General features: G+C 43.5%; 2 protein-coding genes across 3 annotated transcripts in view; one reads left to right on the top strand and one right to left on the bottom strand.

The window, feature by feature from the left end:
- Positions 1-512: 512 nt before the first annotated feature.
- Positions 513-22,356, top strand: LOC106561684 (methionine aminopeptidase 2). 2 transcript variants are annotated; one of them, XM_014125867.2, is made up of 11 exons: positions 513-749; positions 1,735-1,854; positions 2,275-2,337; positions 3,240-3,342; positions 6,568-6,729; positions 9,312-9,493; positions 10,103-10,197; positions 13,205-13,301; positions 16,424-16,527; positions 20,873-20,988; positions 21,394-22,356. In XM_014125867.2, the coding sequence occupies exons 1-11, from the start codon at positions 593-595 to the stop codon at positions 21,644-21,646; spliced, it is 1,452 nt and encodes a 483-aa protein (XP_013981342.1). In that variant the 5' UTR covers positions 513-592; the 3' UTR covers positions 21,647-22,356. The 2 variants fall into 2 exon arrangements, with proteins under 2 accessions (XP_013981342.1, XP_013981343.1); XM_014125868.2 differs by lacking the exon at positions 6,568-6,729 and having other exon boundaries at positions 516-749.
- A 248-nt stretch (positions 22,357-22,604) lies between these two features.
- The window catches only part of LOC106561694 (netrin-4), a 50,432-nt gene continuing 47,184 nt past the window's right edge, over positions 22,605-25,852 (bottom strand). Inside the window, exon 11 of the mRNA XM_045688490.1 lies at positions 22,605-25,502. Within this exon, the coding sequence (XP_045544446.1) occupies positions 25,282-25,502 (221 nt within the window). The 3' untranslated portion in view covers positions 22,605-25,281. The remainder of the gene's footprint in view (positions 25,503-25,852) is intronic.

The raw sequence follows: 25,852 nt of genomic DNA, 5'->3' as shown, positions 1-25,852 counted from the left end.
TAATGCCTGCAATGCAGTGAAGAAAACGATATGACAACAATAACGTGTAATGTAACTGGCCCCTCTAACAGTACAACTGGCCCCAGCTTGGCCTCCCCAGTTGAAATGGTGTAGAACCACCACTGGTGAGGAGATCAGTAGTGTCCCCATGCCAGGCTATTGACTCATGATTTATATTTTATGTCGCCTTTTAAATGGCTGCTTTTCTTATTGTTTATACATGTCTAATTATATTATATTGAGCAACTAGTGTCACTGTGTCGATTTGTAAATGGCAACGTGATTATCTATTTGACTTAGATTATACCTAATGTTTCCTCTCCTACTGTAACCTTGAAATATTATGATGGAAGACAAACAGCCTCAATAAAAGTTAGTAGTCTATACTCTCCAGAGTTTAAGCACTACACTCCTATCTTGTCACTTGAGAAATGAAGATAGGACGGGCATAGTTTTCTCTATTGAGGTCAAGCAGCTGCGCAAAAGTGCCTAATAGCTCATTATTGGCTCAGCTTCCTCTGCCTCGAGCAGTTTCAGAACGTGGCCACTGGAGGCTCCCAGCAGTTTATGCGGCACTTCATTCCGAACGCCGATGATGGCGGAGCTCGAGATAGTGCAGCCTGAACCTGAGGCGCCCGAAGTTCTCAATGGGGACGCAGACGAAAACGAAGCGAAAGAGGACGCGGAGCCCTCGGAAACAGGGAAGAAAAAGAGAAGAAAAAAGAAGAAGAATAAGACCGCTGTCCCAGGTAAGAAAGAATGCATGATAGTGAGGATAAATTCTCGTTTAGGACATAGCGCATTATTGAGGGGTCCCCTGTTGTGCCACAGCGTAAAAATGAGTAGCATGGGACTTTACTACCTGTCAGAAAGTGCTAATGTTCTGCCGCAGCTGTCACGGCTGTCCCGCACCTGGAAGTGAACGGGTACCGGTGCCGTTATGAGGGCTAATGGGGAGATGCACATCTGGAAACGGGACAATGCCTCTCTCGAGGCTTGAAATCGCTTCTTCTATTGGTTTAATGGAATGCTGTCAAATTCGAAAATTGAAGAATGTAGCAGAAATAAGATGACAGTCATATTCCAAGACTTTTCAGCACTTGTCTTCTTGCATGTTAAAAGAGCTCCACTAGGGAGAAAAAAAAAGCATGCTTTAGCACTAAATTAATTGCTGACAAAACTATGTGACAAGCATAGGCTATACCTTATCTTGTAAAAACACATGTGGGCTTGATAATATTTTCTGGTGTGTGTAAACTATGTATCTATATAGTCCTGTTTCTGAAGGGCTATAGATTGCATGGCATAATGCTGCAGGGTACCTACATATGCCCTTGGGATATTGATTCCAGGTATAGATACAAATTATGCATTGCTCCTGCCAAGTTCTGTTCACAGTAGATGCACTTTCTCAAAATGTATCAATTTACTCACTTTAAGTGTGTGTGTGTGTGTGTGTGTGTGTGTGTGTGTGTGTGTGTGTGTTTGTGCACACACGTGCGTTTGTGTATGTGTGTGTGTTGCATGCGTGTGTGTGTGTGTGTGTGTGTTGCATGCGTGTGTGTGTGTGTGTGTTGCATGCGTGTGTGTGTGTGTGTGTGTGTGTGTGTGTGTGTGTGTTGCACGTGTGTGTGTGTGTTGCACGTGTGTGTGTGTGTGTGTGTGTGTGTGTGTGTGTGTGTGTGTGTGTGTGTGTGTGTGTGTGTGTGTGTGTGTGCGTGTATGACTTTGCAGCAGGGACAAATGAGTCTGAGGGGGATGGATATACGGGAGGAGGTGTTGGTGATGTGGAGAAACAGTTGGAGCAGCAAGCCCTGCCCGAGGACATAGATAAGGAGGATGATGGAGAGGAGGGTATGAGTCTATGTCTTCATCATCATCATCATCATCATCATTCACCATTGTCCTTCTCATACTCAAACTCAACATGTGACCTGCGACATGAGTTTGGTGTCATTTAGTGTGGTGCGTTCACCAACTAGCTACATCACCTGCTAGCATTGCAGTGGCCAACGTGACTGACTGAACCACTTCTCAGGTCCTCTTTCACTTTATCATCCTTATCGTTCTCGTATGGGTCTTGAAGTCTCGATTTGGCCCTTAATAAACCAAAACAAACGTATCATTTGACCTGTGACGTGAGTTGGTGTCTGCTGCTGCCCATTACAGTAACTTCTGAAGTGTGAACAGTTAACTACAAGCGTACGTGAATTGTGACTGAACACGTTATGTCACGTTCGGTTAAGAGAATCCAAAAATGTATGTTTTCGACAGATGGAGAAGAGGCTGAAAACTCAGCAGGGAAGAAGAAGAAGAAGAAGAAGAAGAAGAAGGCAGGTGAGTTTGTTGTCGTTGTCGTACTTGGCATGGTTTCTCCCTCTGCATGGTTTGACTTCCTTTTGTTACCGCTTCAGAACCTTCAATGGTTTTTACAGATGAAAACCATGTGTATATGTCTCGACTTGATGAGTTCTTTTGCTTGAGAAGAGGTTTCCCCAGCTAGACTTTTACTGCACCTCTATTAGTGATAAGAGGGCATTCGGAAAGTATTCAGACCTGTGAACTTTTTCCACATTTTGTTACGTTTCAGCCTTATTCTGAAATGGATTAAATTGATTTTCCCCCCTCATCAATCTGCACACAATACCCCATAGTGACAAAGCAAAAACAGGGTTTTAGAAAATTTAGCAAATGTATTCAAAATATAAAACTGAAATATCACATTTACGTAAGTATTTAGACCCGTGTTAAATATTAGGGTTAGGGATAGTTATATACATGGTGTTATACAGCTGTAGCAGTTGTCTAAGCCTATATTGCCATACACCCTGTACCATGTGTTGCTAATAGCAACATTGTGTTGCACATCTGCAGATGCTAACCTCTCTCTTCCTCTCTCTTCTCATCCTCCTCTCCCTCCCTCTCTCTATCTGACCCCTCTTGGCCCTCTTCCCCTTGTCCTCCTCTCTTCTCATCTTCCTCTCCCTCCCTCTCTCTATCTTACCCCTCTTGGCCCTCTTCCCCTTGTCCTCCTCTCTTCTCATCTTCCTCTCCCTCCCTCTCTCTATCTTACCCCTCTTGGCCCTCTTCCCCTTGTTCTCCTCTCTTCTCATCCTCCCGTCTCTTTCCCTCCCTCTCTCTATCTTACCCCTCTTGGCCTTCTTCCCCTTGTTCTCCTCTCTTCTCATCCTCCCCTCTCTCTCCCTCCCTCCATCTCCCTCTCTCTATCTGGGGAACAGTGAAGGGCCAGACTGACCCTCCCACTGTCCCTATTTGTGAGCTGTATCCCAGTGCTGTCTTCCCAAAGGGAGAGGAATGTGAATATCCTCCATCTAAAGACGGGTATGTCACCTCTACCAAGTCCATTGGCCGTATGTAGTGTGATGGCAATAGATCTTATGTAGTGTGATGGCCATAGATCTTATGTAGTGTGATGGTCATATATCTTATGTAGTGTGGTGGCCATAGATCTTATGTAGTGTGGTGGCCATAGATCTTATGTAGTGTGGTGGCCATAGATCTTATGTAGTGTGGTGGCCATAGATCTTATGTAGTGTGGTGGCCATATATCTTATGTAGTGTGGTGGCCATAGATCTTATGTAGTGTGGTGGCCATAGATCTTATGTAGTGTGGTGGCCATAGATCTTATGTAGTGTGGTGGCCATAGATCTTATGTAGTGTGGTGGCCATAGATCTTATGTAGTGTGGTGGCCATAGATCTTATGTAGTGTGGTGGCCATAGATCTTATGTAGTGTGGTGGCCATATATCTTATGTAGTGTGGTGGCCATATATCTTATGTAGTGTGATGGCCATAGATCTTATGTAGTGTGATGGCCATAGATCTTATGTAGTGTGGTGGCCATAGATCTTATGTAGTGTGGGAACCATAGATCTTATGTAGTGTGATGGCCATAGATCTTATGTAGTGTGGTGGCCATAGATCTTATGTAGTGTGATGGCCATAGATCTTATGTAGTGTGGGAACCATAGATCTTATGTAGTGTGATGGCCATAGATCTTATGTAGTGTGGGCACCATAGATCTTATGTTGTGTGATGGCAATAGATCTTATGTAGTGTCATGGCCATAGATCTTATGTAGTGTGATGGCCATAGATCTTATGTAGTGTGGGCACCATAGATCTTATGTAGTGTGATGGCAATAGATCTTATGTAGTGTCATGGCCATAGATCTTGTGTAGTGTGGGCACCATAGATCTTATGTAGTGTGATGGCCATAGATCTTATGTAAAATGGGCACCATAGATCTTATGTAGTGTGATGGCAATAGATCTTATGTAGCGTGGGCACCATAGATCTTATGTAGTGTGGTGGCCATAGATCTTATGTAGTGTGGTGGCCATAGATCTTATGTAGTGTGGTGGCCATAGATCTTATGTAGTGTGGTGGCCATATAGCTTATGTAGTGTGGTGGCCATAGATCTTATGTAGTGTGGTGGCCATAGATCTTATGTAGTGTGGTGACCATAGATTGTATGTAGTGTGGTGGCCATAGATCTTATGTAGTGTGATGGCCATAGATCTTATGTAGTGTTGTTGCCATAGATCTTATGTAGTGTTGTTGCCACAGATCTTATGTAGTGTGATGGATATAGATCTTATGTAGTGTGATGGCCATAGATCTTATGCAGTGTGATGGATATAGATCTTATGTAGTGTGGTGGCCATAGATCTTATGTAGTGTGGGCGCCATAGATCTTATGTAGTGTGGTGGACATAGATCTTATGTAGTGTGGGGGCCATAGATCTTATGTATTGTGGTGGCCATAGATCATATGTAGTGTGGCCATAGATCTTATGTAGTGTGGTGGCCATAGATGGTGGCCATGTGGTTCATGGCCATAGATCTTATGTAGTGTGGTGGACATAGATCTTATGTAGTGTGGTGGCCATAGATCCTGTACAGTGTGGTGGCCATAGATCCTATGTGATGGCCATACATTTTATGCAGTGTGGTGTGTGGCCATAGATCTATGGCCGTGTGATGGCCATATATCTTATGTAGTGTGGTGGTCATAGATCTTATCTGGTGTGGTGGCCATAGATCTTATGTAGTGTGGTGGCCATAGATCTTATGTAGGTTGGTGGCCATATATATTCTGTAATGTGGTGTCCATATATCTTATGTAGGTTGGTGGCCATAGATCGTATGTAGTGTGGTGTCCATAGATCTAATGCAGTGTGGTGGCCATAGATCTAATGCAGTGTGGTGTCCATAGATCTAATGCAGTGTGGTGGCCATAGATCTAATGCAGTGTGGTGTCTATAGATCTAATGCAGTGTGGTGGCCATAGATCTAATGCAGTGTGGTGGCCATAGATCTAATGCAGTGTGGTGGCCATAGATCTAATGCAGTGTGGTGGCCATAGATCTAATGCAGTGTGGTGTCCATAGATCTAATGCAGTGTGGTGGCCATAGATCTAATGCAGTGTGGTGGCCATAGATCTAATGCAGTGTGGTGGCCATAGATCTAATGCAGTGTGGTGGCCATAGATCTAATGCAGTGTGGTGTCTATAGATCTAATGCAGTGTGGTGGCCATAGATCTAATGCAGTGTGGTGTCTATAGATCTAATGCAGTGTGGTGGCCATAGATCTAATGCAGTGTGGTGGCCATAGATCTAATGCAGTGTGGTGGCCATAGGTCTAATGTAGTGTGGTGTCTATAGATCTAATGCAGTGTGGTGGCCATAGATCTAATGCAGTGTGGTGGCCATAGATCTAATGCAGTGTGGTGGCCATAGATCTAATGCAGTGTGGTGGCCATAGATCTTATCGAGGTCACTGTGGTTTACAGTCCATCATACTTCATACTCTAAAACATAATGCAAATATTGGATGTGCCTCAGTCACCCAAGATAACACTATAAAATGTTATTCACAACAAGGCTCTTTCTTGTTCACAATACCAGGTCTCTCTTGCCAAAGAGATTTAATCGCAATGAAACCAGGTTAAATCAAGGTTAAATTAAAAGATTTACAATAAGAGACACGCACACATACACACACATACACACACACACGCACACATACACACACATGCACAAACATAAACATATACACACATATACACACATATACACACACATACACATACACACACGCACACATGCACACACACGCACACACACACACACACACACACACACACACACACACACACACACACACACACACACACACACACACACACACACACACACACACACACACACACACACACACACACACACTATGTTAATCTATACCTGCATTATAAACTGCAGTGTTTGCTGCATCCTTTCCTGAAGGTGTTGTTTGACATCACAATCCCATTAGAAGATAAAGAATGTGCTGTCTGTGGGTGTGTGTGTGTGTGTGTGTGTGCATGCTTGCTTGCCTGTGTGTGTTTGTGTGCGTGCCTATTTGTATGTACATGCCTGTGTGTGTTTGTGTGCGTGCCTATTTGTATGTACATGCCTGCATGTGCGTGTGTGTGTGTGCACGCGTGTGTGCGTGTGCATATGTCTGTGCGTGTGCGTGTGTGTATATGTGTGTGTCCCAGGCGCAGTGCAGCGTGGCGGACCACCCACGAGGAGAAGAGGGTCCTTGACAAGGCCAACGAGGAGATGTGGAGTGACTTCCGTCAGGCTGCCGAGGCCCATAGACAGGTTCGAAACCACATCAACACCTGGATCAAACCTGGGATGACCATGATCGACATCTGGTGAGGGTCATTTGGTTTACTGTATCAGACAGGCCTTTGGTACGAACTGGCCTGACAGTACTCTAATGACCTGCGTTGATGTTCACTTTAGTCAAAATAGTGTATTGATGTTATTGAGTAATTTGAGCGATACTCAATTCTGCTCTTGTAGAGTAGCAGTATTGCAGGTTTTTGTTCCAGCTCAGCAGTAAAACACCTGATTCGGTTCATCAACCGACCTACTCCTTCATTGGCTGAATCAGGTGGTTCACTAATGAGCTGGTGCTCTACCTTCCTCAGTAGCGGCATGGAGAATCATGGAGTGAGTCTGCATTGACCTACATGGTTAACCTGTGTTGAGAATCATCGAGTGAGAATCATGGAGTGAGTCTGCATTGACCTACATGGTTAACCTGTGTTGAGAATCATGGAGTGAGTCTGCATTGACCTACATGGTTAACCTGTGTTGAGAATCATGGAGTGAGAATCATGGAGTGAGTCTGCATTGACCTACATGGTTAACCTGTGTTGAGAATCATGGAGTGAGAATCATGGAGTGAGTCTGCATTGACCTACATGGTTAACCTGTGTTGAGAATCATGGAGTGAGTCTGCATTGACCTACATGGTTAACCTGTGTTGAGAATCATGGAGTGAGAATCATGGAGTGAGTCTGCATTGACCTACATGGTTAACATGTGTTGAGAATCATGGAGTGAGAATCATGGAGTGAGTCTGCATTGACCTACATGGTTAACCTGTGTTGAGAATCATGGAGTGAGAATCATGGAGTGAGTCTGCATTGACCTACATGGTTAACCTGTGTTGAGAATCATGGAGTGAGAATCATGGAGTGAGTCTGCATTGACCTACATGGTTAACCTGTGTTGAGAATCATGGAGTGAGAATCATGGAGTGAGTCTGCATTGACCTACATGGTTAACCTGTGTTGAGAATCATGGAGTGAGTCTGCATTGACCTACATGGTTAACCTGTGTTGAGAATCATGGAGTGAGAATCATGGAGTGAGTCTGCATTGACCTACATGGTTAACATGTGTTGAGAATCATGGAGTGAGAATCATGGAGTGAGTCTGCATTGACCTACATGGTTAACCTGTGTTGAGAATCATGGAGTGAGAATCATGGAGTGAGTCTGCATTGACCTACATGGTTAACCTGTGTTGCTGACACCTGTCCTTGTCATCTGTGGTCCCTGTCTGTTAGAGAGCGACTAGAGGATTGCACTAGGAGGTTGATAAGACACCCCTGATTGAGCCTGTATCCACTTAAACCTACAGTAATGGCTAAGCTGTATTACCCCGTCCCCTGTCCCTGTCTCTGTCTGGTCTGTCCCTGTCTGTCCCTGTCTCTGTCTGGTCTCTCCCTGTCTGTTCCTGTCTCTGTCTGGTCTGTCCCTGTCTGTTCCTGTCTCTGTCTGGTCTGTCCCTGTCTGTCCCTGTCTCTCTCTGGTCTGTCCCTGTCTGTCCCTGTCTCTGTCTGGTCTGTCCCTGTCTGTTACTGTCTCTGTCTGGTCTCTCCCTGTCTGTTCCTGTCTCTGTCTGGTCTGTCCCTGTCTGTTCCTGTCTCTGTCTGGTCTGTCCCTGTCTGTCCCTGTCTCTGTCTGGTCTGTCCCTGTCTGTTCCTGTCTCTGTCTGGTCTGTCCCTGTCTGTCCCTGTCTCTGTCTGGTCTGTCCCTGTCTGTCCCTGTCTCTGTCTGGTCTCTCCCTGTCTGTTACTGTCTCTGTCTGGTCTGTCCCTGTCTGTTCCTGTCTCTGTCTGGTCTGTCCCTGTCTGTCCCTGTCTCTGTCTGGTCTGTCCCTGTCTGTTCCTGTCTCTGTCTGGTCTCTCCCTGTCTGTCCCTGTCCCTGACCTGTCTGGTCTGTCCCTGTCTGTCCCTGTCTGTCTGGTCTGTCCCTGTCTGTCCCTGTCTCTGTCTGGTCTCTCCCTGTCTGTTCCTGTCTCTGTCTGGTCTGTCCCTGTCTGTCCCTGTCCCTGACCTGTATGGTCTGTCCCTGTCTGTCCCTGTCCCTGACCTGTATGGTCTCTCCCTGTCTGTCCCTGTCTGTCTGTTCTGTCCCTGTCTGTTCCTGTCCCTGTCTGCCTGGTCTGTCCCTGTCTGTCCCTGTTCCTGTCTGTCTCTGTCTGTCCCTGTCTCACTGGTCTCTCTCCGTCTGTCCTTGTCTGTCCCTGTCCTTGTCTGCCTTGTCTCTCCCTGTATGTCCCTGTCTGTCCCTGTCTGCCTGGTCTGTCCCTGTCTGTCCCTGTCTGACCCTGTCCCTCCCTGTCTGTCCCCGGTCGGTCCCTGTCTGTCCCTGTCTGATCCTGTCTGTCCCTCCCTGTCTGTCCCTGTCCCTGTCCCTGTCTGCCTGGTCGCTCCCTGTCTGTCCCTGTCTGTACCTGACTGTCCCTGTCCCTGTCTGTCCCTGTCTGTCCCTGTCTGTCCCTGTCTGCCTGGTCTGTCCCTGTCTGTACCTGACTGTCCCTGTCCCTGTCTGTCCCTGTCTGTCCCTGTCCCTGTCTGTCCCTGTCTGTCCCTGTCCCTGTCTGCCTGGTCTGTCCCTGTCCCTGTCTGTACCTGACTGTCCCTGTCCCTGTATGTCAGTGAGCGACTGGAGGACTGCAGTAGGAGGCTGATCAAAGAGAATGGTCTGAAGGCTGGCCTGGCATTCCCCACTGGCTGCTCTATCAACCATGTTGCTGCCCACTACACCCCTAATGCTGGTGACCCCACAGTCCTGCAGTACAACGACGTCTGCAAGATAGACTTCGGCACGCACATCAACGGTCAGTGAGCACACTGAGTTTCAGTTCAGTCTGTAGTTTTGTGTAACTTCAATCAATCAATCAATCAAATCACATGTATTTATATAAATAGACTGGCAGGCACATCAATGGTCAACACTGGCACTGAGTTCTGTCAATCAATCAAATATATTTAGAAAGGCTTTTTTTTCACATCAGCAGGGTTGTCACAAAGTGCTTTACAGTTACCCGGCCTAATGTCTGTATCTGGTGGCGCTTGCATTTTACAGCAGTAATAGTCAATCCGCAATACTGAAGGTTTTTGATCCAGCATTTTAATGCTATTACACCTGACTCAACTAATCAACTGACCTTCAACCCCTTGATGAGCTGAATCAGGTGTTTAACTGCTGAACTAGGACAAAACCCTGCAGTAGTGTAGTTCTACAAGGATCCCTATTTTAAAGTCTTCCTTCATCTCGTGGACTCTATTTAGATCTTACATATTAAAATGGAGCTGTAATGATCTGATACATTGTAATCACACTTCTTACCCATACTTTTGTAAATACCACCTGAAACAGGAAGGTGAGATCAAACTTTACGTCATGTCGTTGCACTTGGCTGATATTCATGTTGTCTGTGTTTCAGGTCGAATCATTGACTGTGCCTTTACCGTGACCTTCAACCCAAAGTACGACAGATTACTGGAGGCTGTGAGAGATGCTACCAACACAGGCATCAGGGTAAAACAACCCATTTATCCATCCATGCACTATGACTTTGGTTACATTTACATTTACGTCATTTAGCAGACGCTCTTATCCAGAGCGACTTACAAATTGGTGCATTCACCTTATGATATCCAGTGGAACAACCACTTTACAATAGTGCATCTATATCTTTTTGGGTGGGGGGGGGGTTAGAAGGATTACTTTATCCTATCCCAGGTATTCCTTAAAGAGGTGGGGTTTCAGGTGTCTCCGGAAGGTGGTGATTGACTCCGCTGTCCTGGCGTCGTGAGGGAGCTTGTTCTACCATTGGGGTGCCAGAGCAGCGAACAGTTTTGACTGGGCTGAGCGGGAACTGTGCTTCCTCAGAGGTAGGGAGACGAGCAGGCCAGAGGTGGATGAACGCACTGCCCTTCTTTGGGTGTAGGGACTGATCAGAGCCTGAAGGTAAGGAGGTGCCGTTCCCCTCACAGCTCCGTAGGCAAGCACCATGGTCTTGTAGCAGATGCGAGCTTGAACTGGAAGCCAGTGGAGTGTGTGGAGGAGAGGGGTGACGTGAGAGAACTTGGGAAGGTTGAACACCAGACGGGCTGCGGCGTTCTGGATGAGTTGTAGGGGTTTAATGGCACAGGCAGGGAGCCCAGCCAACAGCGAGTTGCAATAATCCAGACGGGAGATGACAAGTGCCTGGATTAGGACCTGCGCCGCTTCCTGTGTGAGGCAGGGTCGTACTCTGCGACTGTTGTAGAGCATGAACCTACAGGATCGGGTCACCGCCTTGATGTTAGCGGAGAACGACACAATGTAGTTGTCAACCGTGATGGCGAGATCATGGAACGGGCAGTCCTTCCCCGGGAGGAAGAGCAGCTCCGTCTTGCTGAGGTTCAGCTTGAGGTGGTGATCCGTCATCCACACTGATATGTCTGCCAGACATGCAGAGATGCGATTCGCCACCTGGTTATCAGAAGGGGGAAAGGAGAAGATGAATTGTGTGTCGTCTGCGTAGCAATGATAGGAGAGACCATGTGAGGATATGACAGAGCCAAGTGACTTGGTGTATAGCGAAAATAGGAGAGGGCCTAGAACTGAGCCCTGGGGGACACCAGTGGTGAGAGCATGTGGTGCGGAGACGGATTCTCGCCTCGCCACGCCACCTGGTAGGAGCGACCTGTCAGGTAGGACGCAATCCAAGAGTGAGCCGTGCCGGAGATGCCCAACTCGGAGAGGGTGGAGAGGAGGATCTGATGGTTCACAGTATCAAAGGCAGCAGATAGGTCTAGAAGGATGAGAGCAGAGGAGAGAGAGTTAGCTTTAGCAGTGCGGAGAGCCTCCGTGACACAGAGAAAAGCAGTCTCAGTTGAATGACCAGTCTTGAAACCTGACTGATTAGGATCAAGAAGGTCATTCTGAGAGAGATAGCAGGAGAGCTGGCCAAGGACGGCACGTTCAAGAGTTTTGGACTGTTCAGTGGGTTAGACTAGAGCATGTAAAAAAAAGACCCTTCCTTTCAGCCAATCATCAGGTTAAAATGGACATTTTGACTATGGCCCCTCCCACTCCAGGTTAGAGTGGTTATAGTTGTTGACAGATGAAGAAGCAAGTTTGGCTTGTTACTTTTATGATGTGTGTGTGTGTGTGTGTGTGTGTGTGTGTGTGTGTGTGTGTGTGTGTGTGTGTGTGTGTGTGTGTGTGTGTGTGTGTGTGTGTGTGGTGGTGACCGAGAGATAATACACCTCTGGATATGGACTCATCTGCCTGGTTCTTGCCGGACCATCTGTAGTGGGTTCAAACCAAAGTAGACCGTCTGTAGTGGGGTCAAACCAAAGTAGACCGTCTGTAGTGGGGTCAGACCAAAGTAGACCGTCTGTAGTGGGGTCAAACCAAAGTAGACAGTCTGTAGTGGGGTCAGACCAAAGTAGACCGTCTGTAGTGGGGTCAAACCAAAGTAGACCGTCTGTAGTGGGGTCAAACCAAAGTAGACAGTCTGTAGTGGGGTCAGACCAAAGTAGACCGTCTGTAGTGGAGTCAGACCAAAGTAGACCGTCTGTAGTGGGGTCGGACCAAAGTAGACAGTCTGTAGTGGGGTCAAACCAAAGTAGACAGTCTGTAGTGGGGTCAGACCAAAGTAGACCGTCTGTAGTGGGGTCAGACCAAAGTAGACCGTCTGTAGTGGGGTCAAACCAAAGTAGACAGTCTGTAGTGGGGTCAGACCAAAGTAGACCGTCTGTAGTGGGGTCAAACCAAAGTAGACCGTCTGTAGTGGGGTCAAACCAAAGTAGACAGTCTGTAGTGGGGTCAGACCAAAGTAGACCGTCTGTAGTGGAGTCAGACCAAAGTAGACCGTCTGTAGTGGGGTCGGACCAAAGTAGACAGTCTGTAGTGGGGTCAAACCAAAGTAGACAGTCTGTAGTGGGGTCAGACCAAAGTAGACAGTCTGTAGTGGGGTCAGACCAAAGTAGACAGTCTGTAGTGGGGTCAGACAAAAGTAGACCGTCTGTAGTGGGGTCAGACCAAAGTAGACCGTCTGAAGTGGGGTCAGAACAAAGTAGACCGTCTGAAGTGGGGTCAGACCAAAGTAGACCGTCTGTAGTGGGGTCAGACCAAAGTAGACAGTCTGTGGAGGGGTCGGACCAAAGTAGACCGTCTGTAGTGGGGTCAGACAAAAATAGAGCCAGCATTAAGTCACATCAACAGCCAACCACTGAGACGACTCTAGCTAGCTGTTATTACAGTGCACGCAACATCAGGGTTGTGGGTTCGACTCCCGCATGGGCCACATAATACTGAATATATCTGTTAATGTTGACAGTTCTGTAATCCGCTTTGGATAAAAGCTTCTGCTAAATGACCATATTTTGGATGCTAGCTAACATCCTAAGAGGATATGTGATGTAACTCTCACTCGTCTGATAATGAGCTCTGCAGAGATGGTTGATGTTTGCTTGTGTAACTGTCAACTCTTGTCTATTTTGTGACCCCTGTGGAGAGAGCTTGTGTAACTGTCAACTGTTTTCTGTGCCAGTGTGCGGGGATAGATGTGCGTCTGTGTGACGTGGGTGAAACCATCCAGGAGGTCATGGAGTCTTATGAGGTGGAGATAGATGGGAAAACATACCAAGGTATCAGTCTCTCTGTCTCTCTCTGTCTCTCTCTGTCTCTCTCTGTCTCTCTCTCTCTCTGTCTCTCTCTGTCTCTCTCTCTTTGTCTCTCTGTCTCTCTCTGTCTCTCTCTGTCTCTCTCTCTTTGTCTCTCTGTCTCTCTCTCTTTATCTCTCTCTCTGTATGTATAATATATATGTATATATATATTACTGTATGTATATACACAGTGCCTTGCAAAAGTATTCATCCCCCTTGGCGTTTTTCCTATTTTGTTGCATTACAACCTGTAATTTAAATAGATGTTTATTTGGATTTCATGTAATGGACATACAGAAAATATTCCAAATTGGTGAAGTGAAATTAAAAAAAGAAGTTGTAAAAAAAAAAGAGAAAAAAAAGAAAAGTGGTGCATATGTATTCACCCCCTTTGCAATGAAGCCCCTAAATAAGATCTGGTGCAACCAATTACCTTCAGAAGTCACATAATTAGATACAAAAAATTTAAAGAATATGGCACCACATCAAATCTGCCAAGAGAGGGCTGCCCACCAAAACTCACAGACCAGGTAAGGAGAGCATTAATCAGAGGCAAAAAAAGAGACCAAAGATAACCCTGAAGGAGCTGCAAAGCTCCACAGAGGAGATTGGAGTATCTGTCCATAGGACCACTTTAAGCCGTACACGCTACAGAGCTGGGCTTTACGGAACAGTGAACAGAAAAAAGCCATTGCTTAAAGAAAAAAATAAGCAAGCACGTTTGGTGGTCGCCAAAAGGCATGTGGGAGACTCCCTAAATTTATGAAGAAAGTACTCGTCAGATGAGACTAAAATTGAGCTTTTGGCCATCAAGGAAAACGCTATGTCTGGCGCAAACCCAACACCTCTCATCACACGAGATGTTTTTCATCGGCAGGGACTGGGAAACTGGTCAGAATTGAAGGAATGATGGATGGCGCTAAATACAGGGAAATTCTTGAGGGAAACCTGTTTCAGTCTTCCAGAGATTTAAGACTGGGACGGAGGTTCACCTTCCAGTAGGACAATGACCCTAAGCATATTGCTAAAGCAACACTCGAGGGGTTTGAGGGGAAACATTTAAATGTCTTGGAATGGCCTAGTCATAGCCCAGACCTCAATCCAATTGAGAATCTGTGGTATGACTTAAAGATTGCTGTAAACCAGCGGAACCCGTCCAACTTGAAGGATCTGGAGCAGTCTAAGTAAACTTCCGACTTCAACTGTATATACACATAGATATAGATATTACTATATATACATAGATATATTACTGTGTGTGTATGTACAGTTGAAGTCGGAAGTTTACGTACACTTAGGTTGGAGTCATTAAAACTCGTTTTTCAACCACTCCACAAATTTCTTGTAAACAAACTATAGTTTTGGAAAGTAGGTTAGGACATCTACTTTGTGCATGACACAAGTAATTTTTCCAACAATTGTTTACCGACAGATTATTTCACTTATAATTCACTGTATCACAATTCCAGTGGGTCAGAAGTTTACATACACTAAGTTGACTGTGGCTTTAAACAGCTTTGAAAATTCCAGAAAATGATGTCATGGCTTCTGATAGGCTAATTGACATAATTTGAGTCAATTGGAGGTGTACCTGTGGATGTATTTCAAGGCCTACCTTCAAACTCAGTGCCTCTTTGCTTGACATCATGGGAAAATCAAAATAAATCAGCCAAGACCTCAGAAAAAAAATTGTAGACCTCCACAAGTCTGGTTCATCCTTGGGAGCAATTTCCAAACGCCTGAAGGTACCTCGTTCATCTGTACAAACAACAGTACACAAGTATAAACACCATGGGACCACGTAGCCGTCATACCGCTCAGGAAGGAGATGCGTTCTGTCTCCTAGAGATGAACGTACTTTGGTGCGAAAAGTGCAAATCAATCCCAGAACAACAGCAAAGGACCTTGTGAAGATGCTGGAGGAAACAGGTACAAAGTATCTGTATCCACAGTAAAACGAGTCCTATATCGACATAACCTGAAAGTCTGCTTAGCAAGGAAGAAGCCACTGCTCCAAAACCACCATACAAAAGCCAGACCACGGTTTGCAACTGCACATGGGGACAAAGATTGTACTTTTTGGAGAAATTTCCTCTGGTCTGAAAGAAAAATAGAACTGTTTGGCCATAATGACAATTGTTATGTTTGGAGTTAAAAGGGGAGGCTTGCAAGCCGAAGAACACCATCCCAACCGTGAAGCACGGGGGTGGCAGCATCATGTTGTGTGGGTGCTTTGCTGCAGGAGGGACTGGTGCACTTTACAAAATAGATGGCATCATGAGGGGGGAAAATTATGTGGATATTTTTTAATTTTTTATTTATCTGTTGTTTTACCAGGTAAGTTGACTGAGAACATGTTCTCATTTACAGCAACAACATGGGGAATAGTTACAGGGGAGAGGAGGGGGATGAATGAGCCAATTGTAAACTGGGGATTAATAGGAGACTGTGATGGTTTGAGGGCCAGATTGGGAATTTAGTCAGCACACCGGGGTTAAAACCCCTACTCTTACGTAATTGCCATGGGATCTTTAATGACCTCAGAGAGTCAGGACACCTGTTTAACATCCCATCCAAAAGACAGCACCCTACACAGGGCAGTCACTGCCCTGGGGTATTGGGATATTTTTTTTTAGACCAGAGTAAAGAGTGCCTCCTACTGGTCCTCCAACAGCACTTCCAGCAGCATCTGGTCTCCCATCCAGGGACTGACCAGGACCAACCCTGCTTAGTTTCAGAAGCAAGCTAGCAGTGTGGGTGGTATGCTGCTGGCTTAGTTTCAGATGCAAGCTAGCAGTGTGGGTGGTATGCTGCTGGCCAAATATATTGATATATTGAAGCAACATCTCAAGACATCACTCAGGAAGTTAAAGCTTGGTCGCAAATGGGTCTTCCAAATGGACAATGACCCCAAGCATACTTCTAAAGTTGTGGCAAATGGCTTAAGGACAACAAAGTCAATCCTATAGAAAATTTGTGGGCAGAACTGAAAAAGTGTGTGCGAGCAAGGAGGCCTACAAACCTGACTCAGTTACACCAGCTCTGTCAGGAGGAATGGGCCAAAATTCACTCATATATTTATATATTTGTTTTTTCCTATGTAGTAAAGCCAATCAGGAACCTCAATGGCCACTCCATCGGCCAGTACAGGATACACGCAGGCAAGACTGTCCCCATCGTGAAGGGAGGAGAAGCTACCAGAATGGAGGTGAGTACTGACTGGTGACTGACTGGGTACGGGCTGGGTACTGTCTGAGTACGGACTGGGTACGGACTGAGTACTGTCTGAGTACTGTCTGGTGGCTTCTTTTCAGATGTTACCTCAGTACAATGTAGTTAAACTTCTTATTTTCTTCTTTTTTTCCATCATGTCTGCAACAATATACTCAAGGTACACATGTCCTCTCTTGCAGGTTCATTCTGTTCAAGTGAAATTATATATACAAATAATAAAATCCCAGAGTAGCCTATAAACATAAGCGTTAAGTGTAATAGCAAGAACATCTCTATAGAGTTACAAGGTGTCGAGATCAGCTCAGATTAACATCTCACACGTATATACATACACACGCGCACACACACACACACGCACGCACGCACACACACACTCCGTCACCTCCTTCAGTTCTTTAATTACACTTTTAACCACATTATTGAACCTTTAAAATCACATTATTACACTTATAAGCACATTACCAGCCGGAAGCATCAAGTAGCAATTACATCTGTAAACACGTTGAGTTCTCACCACTCAAAGTCAATTAATGACCAGTTAACTCACTAAAGGAGATATCGCCTAGATACCTGACACATATCTTTAGAGATACCTAGATACCTGAGGATCTAAGTATATTGCCCAGGTAAGGACCATATTGGTGAAGTCACAGAGGTCAATTAGCCTGGTACCAGATTTATCTGTGCTGTTTTGCCAACTCCTAAGGTGTGAGAATGACCACATGAGTTGGTAAGACAGCACAAACAGTTGCTGGGTTTCAGGCTAAAGGTCCGTAGTTTATGAACCACCCACCCTGACGCACACAGCTGCAATGCTTAACTCCATCTGGACAGAATTGAACATTTTAATTGGCGGGCTGCTGAGTGGTACGTTTTGCTGATGTTTTCAGCTAAGCCAGGAAGGGATGGATGGAGTTGCTGATGTGCCAGGTTAGAAGGTTTTATATTTAGCTGGAGTGAGTGGTGTTGGGTTAGGGCCATTAACCTCTTTGTATATGTGTGTGTGTGTGTGTGTCTTTGTGTGTGCAGGCTTGCTTGCCAGCATGTGTGTGTGTGATCATAGTGCTCTCTGTTCTGCTGGAGTGTCAGCAGGGCGTGCTGCGAGGCTGCTCTCACTGGAGTGGAGTGTCAGCAGGGCGTGCTGCGAGGCTGCTCTCACTGAGTGATTATCTGAGCAGAGAGGAAGGGTGTCAGTGTTATCAGCTAATACCACAGGGCCTTGAATCACCACCACCTGATATGGTGCTTTTCCATTGAGACTTACCCCCACACCAGTGGGTCGGGTCAGACTTACCATTGCTTAATGGTACACTATAAAAACACTATAGGAGATGAGAGAGTTACTGTAATTGTCAAAATACGAGATGAGTTACTGTAATGAACACTATAAGAGATGAGTTACTGTAATGAACACTATACGAGTTGATTTACTCTAATGAACACTATAAGAGATTAGTTACTGTAATGAACACTAAGAGATGAGTTACTGTAATGAACACTATAAGAGATGAGAGTTACTGTAATGAACACTATAAGAGATGAGAGTTACTGTAATGAACACTAAGAGATGAGTTACTGTAATGAACACTATAAGAGATGAGAGTTACTGTAATGAACACGATAAGAGATGAGTTACTGTAATGAACACAATAAGAGATGAGTTACTGTAATGAACACAATAAGAGATGATTTACTGTAATGAACACTATAAGAGATGAGAGTTACTGTAATGAACACTATAAGAGATGAAAGAGTTACTGTAATGAACACTATAAGAGATGAGTTACTGTAATGAACACGATAAGAGATGAGAGTTACTGTAATGAACACTATAAGAGATAAGTTACTGTAATGAACACTATAATAGATGAAAGCGTTACTGTAATGAACACTATAAGAGATGAGAGTTACTGTAATGAACACTATAAGAGATGAGTTACTGTAATGAACACTATAAGAGATGAGAGTTACTGTAATGAACACTATAAGAGATGAGTTACTGTAATGAACACTATAAGAGATGAGAGTTACTGTAATGAACACTATAAGAGATGAGAGTTACTGTAATGAACACTATAAGAGATGAGAGTTACTGTAGTGAACACTATAAGATATGAGAGTTACTGTAATGAACACTATAAGAGATGAGAGTTACTGTAATGAACACTATAAGAGATGAGAGTTACTGTAATGAACACTATAAGAGATGAGAGTTACTGTAATGAACACTATACGAGATGAGTTACTGTAATGAACACTATAAGAGATGAGAGTTACTGTAATGAACACTATAAGAGATGAGAGTTACTGTAATGAACACTATAAGAGATGAAGGAGTTACTGTAATGAACACTATAAGAGATGAGTTACTGTAATGAACACTATAAGAGATGAGAGTTACTGTAATGAACACTATAAGAGATGAAGGAGTTACTGTAATGAACACTATAAGAGATGAGTTACTGTAATGAACACTATAAGAGATGAGTTACTGTAATGGACACTATAAGAGATGAAAGAGTTACTGTAATGAACACTATAAGAGATGAAAGAGTTACTGTAATGGTCACAATACGAGATGAGTTACTGTAATGAACACTATAAGAGATGAAAGAGTTACTGTAATGAACACTATAAGAGATGAAAGAGTTACTATAATGGACACTATAAGAGATGAGTTACTGTAATGTACACTATAAGAGATGAGTTACTGTAATGAACACGATAAGAGATGAGAGTTACTGTAATGAACACTATAAGAGATGAGAGTTACTGTAATGAACACTATAAGAGATAAGTTACTGTAATGAACACTATAATAGATGAAAGCGTTACTGTAATGAACACTATAAGAGATGAGAGTTACTGTAATGAACACTATAAGAGATGAGAGTTACTGTAATGAACACGATAAGAGATGAGTTACTGTAATGAACACTATACGAGTTGATTTACTGTAATGAACACTATAAGAGATGAGTTACTGTAATGAACACTATAAGAGATGAGAGTTACTGTAATGAACACGATAAGAGATGAAAGAGTTACTTTAATGAACACTATAAGAGATGAGAGTTACTGTAATGAACACTATAAGAGATGAAAGAGTTACTGTAATGAACACTATAAGAGATGAGAGTTACTGTAATGAACACTATAAGAGATGAGTTACTATAATGAACACTATAAGAGATGAGAGTTACTGTAATGAACACTCTAAGAGATGAAGGAGTTACTGTAATGAACACTATAAGAGATGAGTTACTGTAATGAACACTATAAGAGATGAAAGAGTTACTGTAATGAACACTATAAGAGATGAGAGTTACTGTAATGAACACTATATGAGATGAGAGTTACTGTAATGAACACTATAAGAGATGAGAGTTACTGTAATGAACACTATAAGAGATGAGAGTTACTGTAATGAACACTATAAGAGATGAGAGTTACTGTAGTGAACACTATAAGATATGAGAGTTACTGTAATGAACACTATAAGAGATGAGAGTTACTGTAATGAACACTATAAGAGATGAGAGTTACTGTAATGAACACTATAAGAGATGAGAGTTACTGTAATGAACACTATAAGAGATGAGAGTTACTGTAATGAACACTATAAGAGATGAGAGTTACTGTAATGAACACTATAAGAGATGAGAGTTACTGTAATGAACACTATAAGAGATGAGTTACTGTAATGAACACTATAAGAGATGAAAGAGTTACTGTAATGAACACTATAAGAGATGAAAGAGTTACTGTAATGAACACTATAAGAGATGAGAGTTACTGTAATGAACACTATAAGAGATGAGAGTTACTGTAATGAACACTATAAGAGATGAGAGTTACTGTAATGAACACTATAAGAGATGAGTTACTGTAATGAACACTATAAGAGATGAGAGTTACTGTAATGAACACTATAAGAGATGAGAGTTACTGTAATGAACACTATAAGAGATGAGAGTTACTGTAATGAACATGATAAGAGATGAGAGTTACTGTAATGAACACTATACGAGATGGGTTACTGTAATGACATCAGCATTTATTGAATCCTCTGGAAAACCAATTGCTCATCTATGATGTTGATTCTTGTAAAAAGGAAAAATATAATCTCTAAACATCTACATTCGTTACCAGAAGGATTTCAATGACATAAAAAGTGCTGTGAGTTAAAGGCTTTCCAATAAAGGCTTTCAGTTTCAAGGACTTTGGTCTTATGTAAGTTGCAGATGGATTACGGTCAATCAGTTGTTTCTAGGATCTGCTGAGTTTTCGGTGTCCTCCTCTACCCTTCTGCTCTACAGGAAGGTGAGGTGTACGCAATCGAGACGTTTGGCAGCACTGGGAGAGGAGCTGTTCACGGTGACATGGACTGCTCGCATTACATGAAAAACTTCAACGTTGGACACGTGCCAATAAGGTCGGTCGCTCAGTTCGGTCGGAGCTCACTGAGTGCGAGCCTCACCTGATTTTAATGCTGAATGATGATACTGAACATCGATGCTAAGTAGAAATCTATACTGTAGATGTCATTCTGTTCACCATCGAGGGCGAATGACCCTGTTCAGTCCAATCCCTTCCAACGTGCTGATTCTTACAGTATAAACCTGAACTGAATACTACTGTACTAATAAAACAATGAACCCATAAACTACAGACAAAAATTAGCCAGCTGGCTAAATATGGCATATTTACAGAAATGTTGATCATTGTGGATTATCCCACTGCACTGCTCTCATAATCCTTACTGCACTGCAAACACCATCCTTATCTCTCTCCCCTCCTCCCCTCTGTGTCCCCGCCTCCTCCCATTGTGCTGTCACAGGCTCCCCAGAGCTAAGCATCTGCTCAATGTGATCAATGAGAACTTCGGGACGTTGGCGTTCTGCCGCCGCTGGTTGGACCGGCAGGGAGAGAGCAAGTACCTGATGGCCCTGAAGAACCTGTGTGATCTGGGCATCATAGACCCGTACCCTCCGCTCTGTGACACCAAGGGCTCCTACACTGCCCAATACGAACACACCATCCTTCTCAGGCCCACCTGTAAGGAAGTGGTGAGCAGGGGTGATGACTACTGAGTACGTTTCCCTGGGCCAGCTGGCCTCGAACCAGGAAGAACAGGAAGAGAAAGAATGAGAGAAGATAAATCAGGGTCATGTTCATTGGATGCCATAACACCGCTCTATTCAACACATGCAAATTCCACTCCGTTTATGTCCCTTTAATAACGTTTCTTATTGGACAAGTCTAGGTAGTCCTTCTGTGTTTCCGTGCATTTTTCTTTCAGTTTGGTGCCTAATGAACACGATCCCTGAAATATGTCCTCGACTGATGATAACATTTATGCAACGTTATTATTGTGATGTAATTTTAAGTTGCTTGAATCCTACCTTCTGCACCTACCTTCAAGTGTTTTAGCAAGAGACCGTTAATTATTACTTAACATATGTATTAATATAAGTATTATTTCAAAGGATTAAGCCAATAAATAAGGGCATATAAAAAGCAAGAACTATAATCGTCATTTTCTTTATTATACTTACTTGATTCCTGTATTGCTTATTTAGAATTAAATGAAATATGCAAAATGACTCCCTATGTTTTGGGTGGACACCTCAATGTATTATTTAATAATTCAAAGCATATTCAATGCCTTGAAAATAACCTGTGATTTGACTATAATAATGCTATGAAATTATTTATATTTCTATATTTTGTTTCTCTGTCCCTATTTATTTTGAGGTGATTTTTAAAAAAATTAATAAATTGAATTGTTGCACATCTTAAACCTGTTTTTGTTTATTGTATTCGTGTTTGAATGTAAAGTGATCATGCCAAAGCCAACGATTCAAATTGCGGAGTAGAAGTGTTCTATTCTCACTTTTAACCAAAGGAGGGCGATATTATTACATTCATAAAGTATGTACTCCAGTGGTTTCAGTGGCAAAACAACTAACAGGAATACACATTCAAATTGAGCTTCAAAGATGTACTGAACCATGTCAGAAAGGAATTCCTACAACATGTAGAACAATAAACCATTGACTTATTTATTAGCCGTAATGCATACATGCATGTCAGGTATCACATATAGACAGACAGACGTCCCTTTAAAAGGTGGAGTTCATGGATTCCACATGATATCTGTGCATTTGCCATCAAATGCAAATTGTAGCTCATTTATGTAAATCTAAGGAAAATGTAAGATGTAAACAAATCAGGTAGCCTAGTGATTAGAGCGTTGGGCCAGTAACCGCAAGGTTCGAATCCCTGAGCTGACAAGGTAAAAATCTGTTGTTCTGCCCCTGAACAAGGTAGTTAACCCACTGTTCCTAGGCTGTCATTGTAAAATAAGAATATGTTCTTAAATGACTTGCCTAGTTAAATAAAAAAATATGTATTTTTTTTTTATAACAACTAATACTTACAGTATGTAGCTAAGTAGGACATACAGCTGATATGATTATGATAATATGTTACATGTCCCTTTTCATTCATGATCTCATACCTCTGCTCCATCCACCACTTGCAAATTCCTTTAATAAAGTCTTTGGGACAAAGGGCGAAGCAGTCGGATGATGCCACAGTGCAGGAATGCATCATGTCTCTTCAGCCAGGCCAGCAGCTACTGACCTAGCTACTCCTTAGGCAGTGTTTACACAGGCAGCCCAATATGCTGACCTTAATCAGATCAAATCTGAAAAACAATATTAGAATTGGTCTGCCTGTGTAAACGCAGCCTTTGAGACAGCAACACAGACCTATTCTTAACCAGGGCTCTGTTCAAAAGTAGTGCACTATGTAGGGAATAGGGCTCTGGTCAAAAGTAGTGCACTATGTAGGGAATAGGGTTCCATTTGGGAAGCAAGCTAGGTCTGGGTCAAATATGTACTGAGCCTCTCCAGATCTGACACAGTGACGTCAATTCATCCCTTCCTTTCTTAGCTAAGTAGCTCATGTTTATTTTGGGATTCATGGAATGTTGGGTTTGTTTACTAATGAGAGAAACACACATGGGGTTATTTTCTGTCTTCCCTAACAACAACAACCTGATATAGAGTGGAATCGGCGCTGCAGTGAAGGATAAAGTCATGTTCCTGAGCGGTGCAGTGGTCTAAAGCACAGTGCAAGAGGTGTCACTACAGTCCCTGGTTCAAATCCAGTACCATAGGGTGGTGCACAATTGGCACAGTGTTGTCTGGGGTAGGCTGTCATTGTAAATAAGAATTTGTTCCTAACTGACTTGCCCAGTTAAATAAATGAAAGTAAACTCAGTTCACCATTCTAAATCTGAGTACAGAGACATCTCCTTGCCACATGATTCATTCCTTGTGCTGCAGTGAACCATGTGATTAAATCACACTCACACCCAATAAATAGAGGTGTATTTACCCATCTGTATAAGGTGTTCAGAGTTTACCTACCTATTTTAGTTTTTTTTACCACTATATCCCTGAGTGCAATAGAAGTGAAGACACCAAACCATGTGAGTAAGTAGACCTCATTGTGACATGTTTTGACATAACTAACCTGACAAAGAGCCATTGAAATCAGACTGAGAGTGAGGGAATACGTGAAGTCAGTTAAATTCTAACTGAGAGCGTCTTCAGTGCTTTAGTCCCAGAGGGATCCAGACAGACATGCTCTTTTCTGTTCTCTCTCTACTCTTCTGCCGTTCCAGGAGAAACTACCTGTTAAGGCCTGCTCAGTCCCTTCGAGCCAAGGACAGTAAGTTTGTGGACACACACACACACACACACACACACACACACACACACACACACACACACACACACACACACACACACACACACACACACACAGATAAAAATGATGATGCTTTTGCAGGTTTACTGCCAATGACTCCAGGAACTGAGGATACAAACGTCAGGACTCCAAAATAAAACCTTGGCTAGATCAGAACGCTAATCATAGAACATTAAGATCTCGGTCATTTGATAGACAGTATGATAAAACATTCATTAATAATATCCTTTTGGTTCTATATTTGGCTTTGTTTCAACTATAGTCTGAGACAAATCTAAAGTGGATTTAAAAACCAGCCCAGTAGTATGTCTTTGGGACTGGAACATTCAGGATCAGAATGAGAAGTCAGATCAATCAATAAATCTTCCTCATACAGTAAACCTTCACTCAGGATATCTGGTCTTCCCTTTGGAAACTTATTTTCCTCTTCCTATAAAAAAGGAGATGACAGTCTGTACTCTGTCTCTGTGCAGCTGCCTGTCATCATATTATATAATCCAATATATACCACTAAGCAGACTCACACGTTTAACCAAAGTGACTTGCAATACAGTGAGTGCATACATTTTTGTTTAGGATCCCTGCAGGAATTGAACCCACAACCTCAGTGTTGCCAGAGCCATGCTCTTTCCAACTGAGCCACACAGTGCCATTCAGCACAGAACACTATCCGTCCTGCCGTGGAGGTCATCGTTTCAGAAATGTGTTCCGTGGGTCTCTGGATGAAACAGGCAAATGAGGCCCTGAATGGCAAAAGAGTTCTGCTTTCCCCATATTGCCCGATCTGTGGCTGTATCCCCATGTCCAGCCCACATTCGTCCAAAAATACACTCTCACACGTCTTTATATTCGGCTCATCGTCCTTCTCATGCAATCCACCAAAACATGGATAACTTTTAACTCTCCACCCCTCTCTCCATCCCTCTCTTCATCTTGTTCCATGGCTCTAGTCTTTCTTCTGCAGACTAAAGACGTTTGCATTCTGCAGTCTCTCTGCTGCAGTCTTCCTTGAAGAGGAAGAGGAGGAGGAGGAGCTACAGTGTTTGTTGAGGAGGTGCAGGAGCTTGCGTCCCAGGCTGGGCCTCCAGGGTTTGACCAGGCTCTTGGTGTTCACCAGCAGACGACCCGTCCGCCGGTCCTCGTGGCCCCCCACCAGATACTCTGATCCTGGGGGAGTAGAATAGAGAGAGCAGGGTCAATTCCATTTTATATTTAGTCAATTAACTTTTAATGGACACTGATAGAGAGGGGTCTTAGCCAGGTTTTAAATCGGCATACTGTTTTAAAAAATCATAGAATGCTATAGTGAAACAGATGGAGGTTGCTGTGAGGTATCTAATGTACAAGTGTCTAGTGTGAGGCCTATTTAAGCATATATGGGGTCACCCATCTGTTTAAGGTGTTCAGAGATTGCATACCTACCTACAAGGCAGGTATGCATCCAGAGACGTCAGAGAAAATAACTATTGGGGCAAGAAGCAGTCGAGGTCCAGTTCCCTGGCCAAAACGTAAGAGCT

Source organism: Salmo salar, chromosome ssa10 (genome assembly GCF_905237065.1).
Source record: "Salmo salar chromosome ssa10, Ssal_v3.1, whole genome shotgun sequence".
Taxonomy (NCBI): Eukaryota; Metazoa; Chordata; class Actinopteri; order Salmoniformes; family Salmonidae; genus Salmo; species Salmo salar.
This window is presented reverse-complemented; position numbering and strand designations above follow the sequence as displayed.

Bases quoted from the DNA above. Each gene is read 5' to 3' on its own strand.
- LOC106561684 (XM_014125867.2), top strand. From the start codon at position 593: ATGATGGCGGAGCTCGAGATAGTGCAGCCTGAACCTGAGGCGCCCGAA. The intron at 750-1,734 runs GTAAGAAAGAAT...ATGACTTTGCAG, and splicing joins GAATAAGACCGCTGTCCCAG to CAGGGACAAATGAGTCTGAG. The intron at 16,528-20,872 runs GTGAGTACTGAC...TCTGCTCTACAG, and splicing joins GAGAAGCTACCAGAATGGAG to GAAGGTGAGGTGTACGCAAT.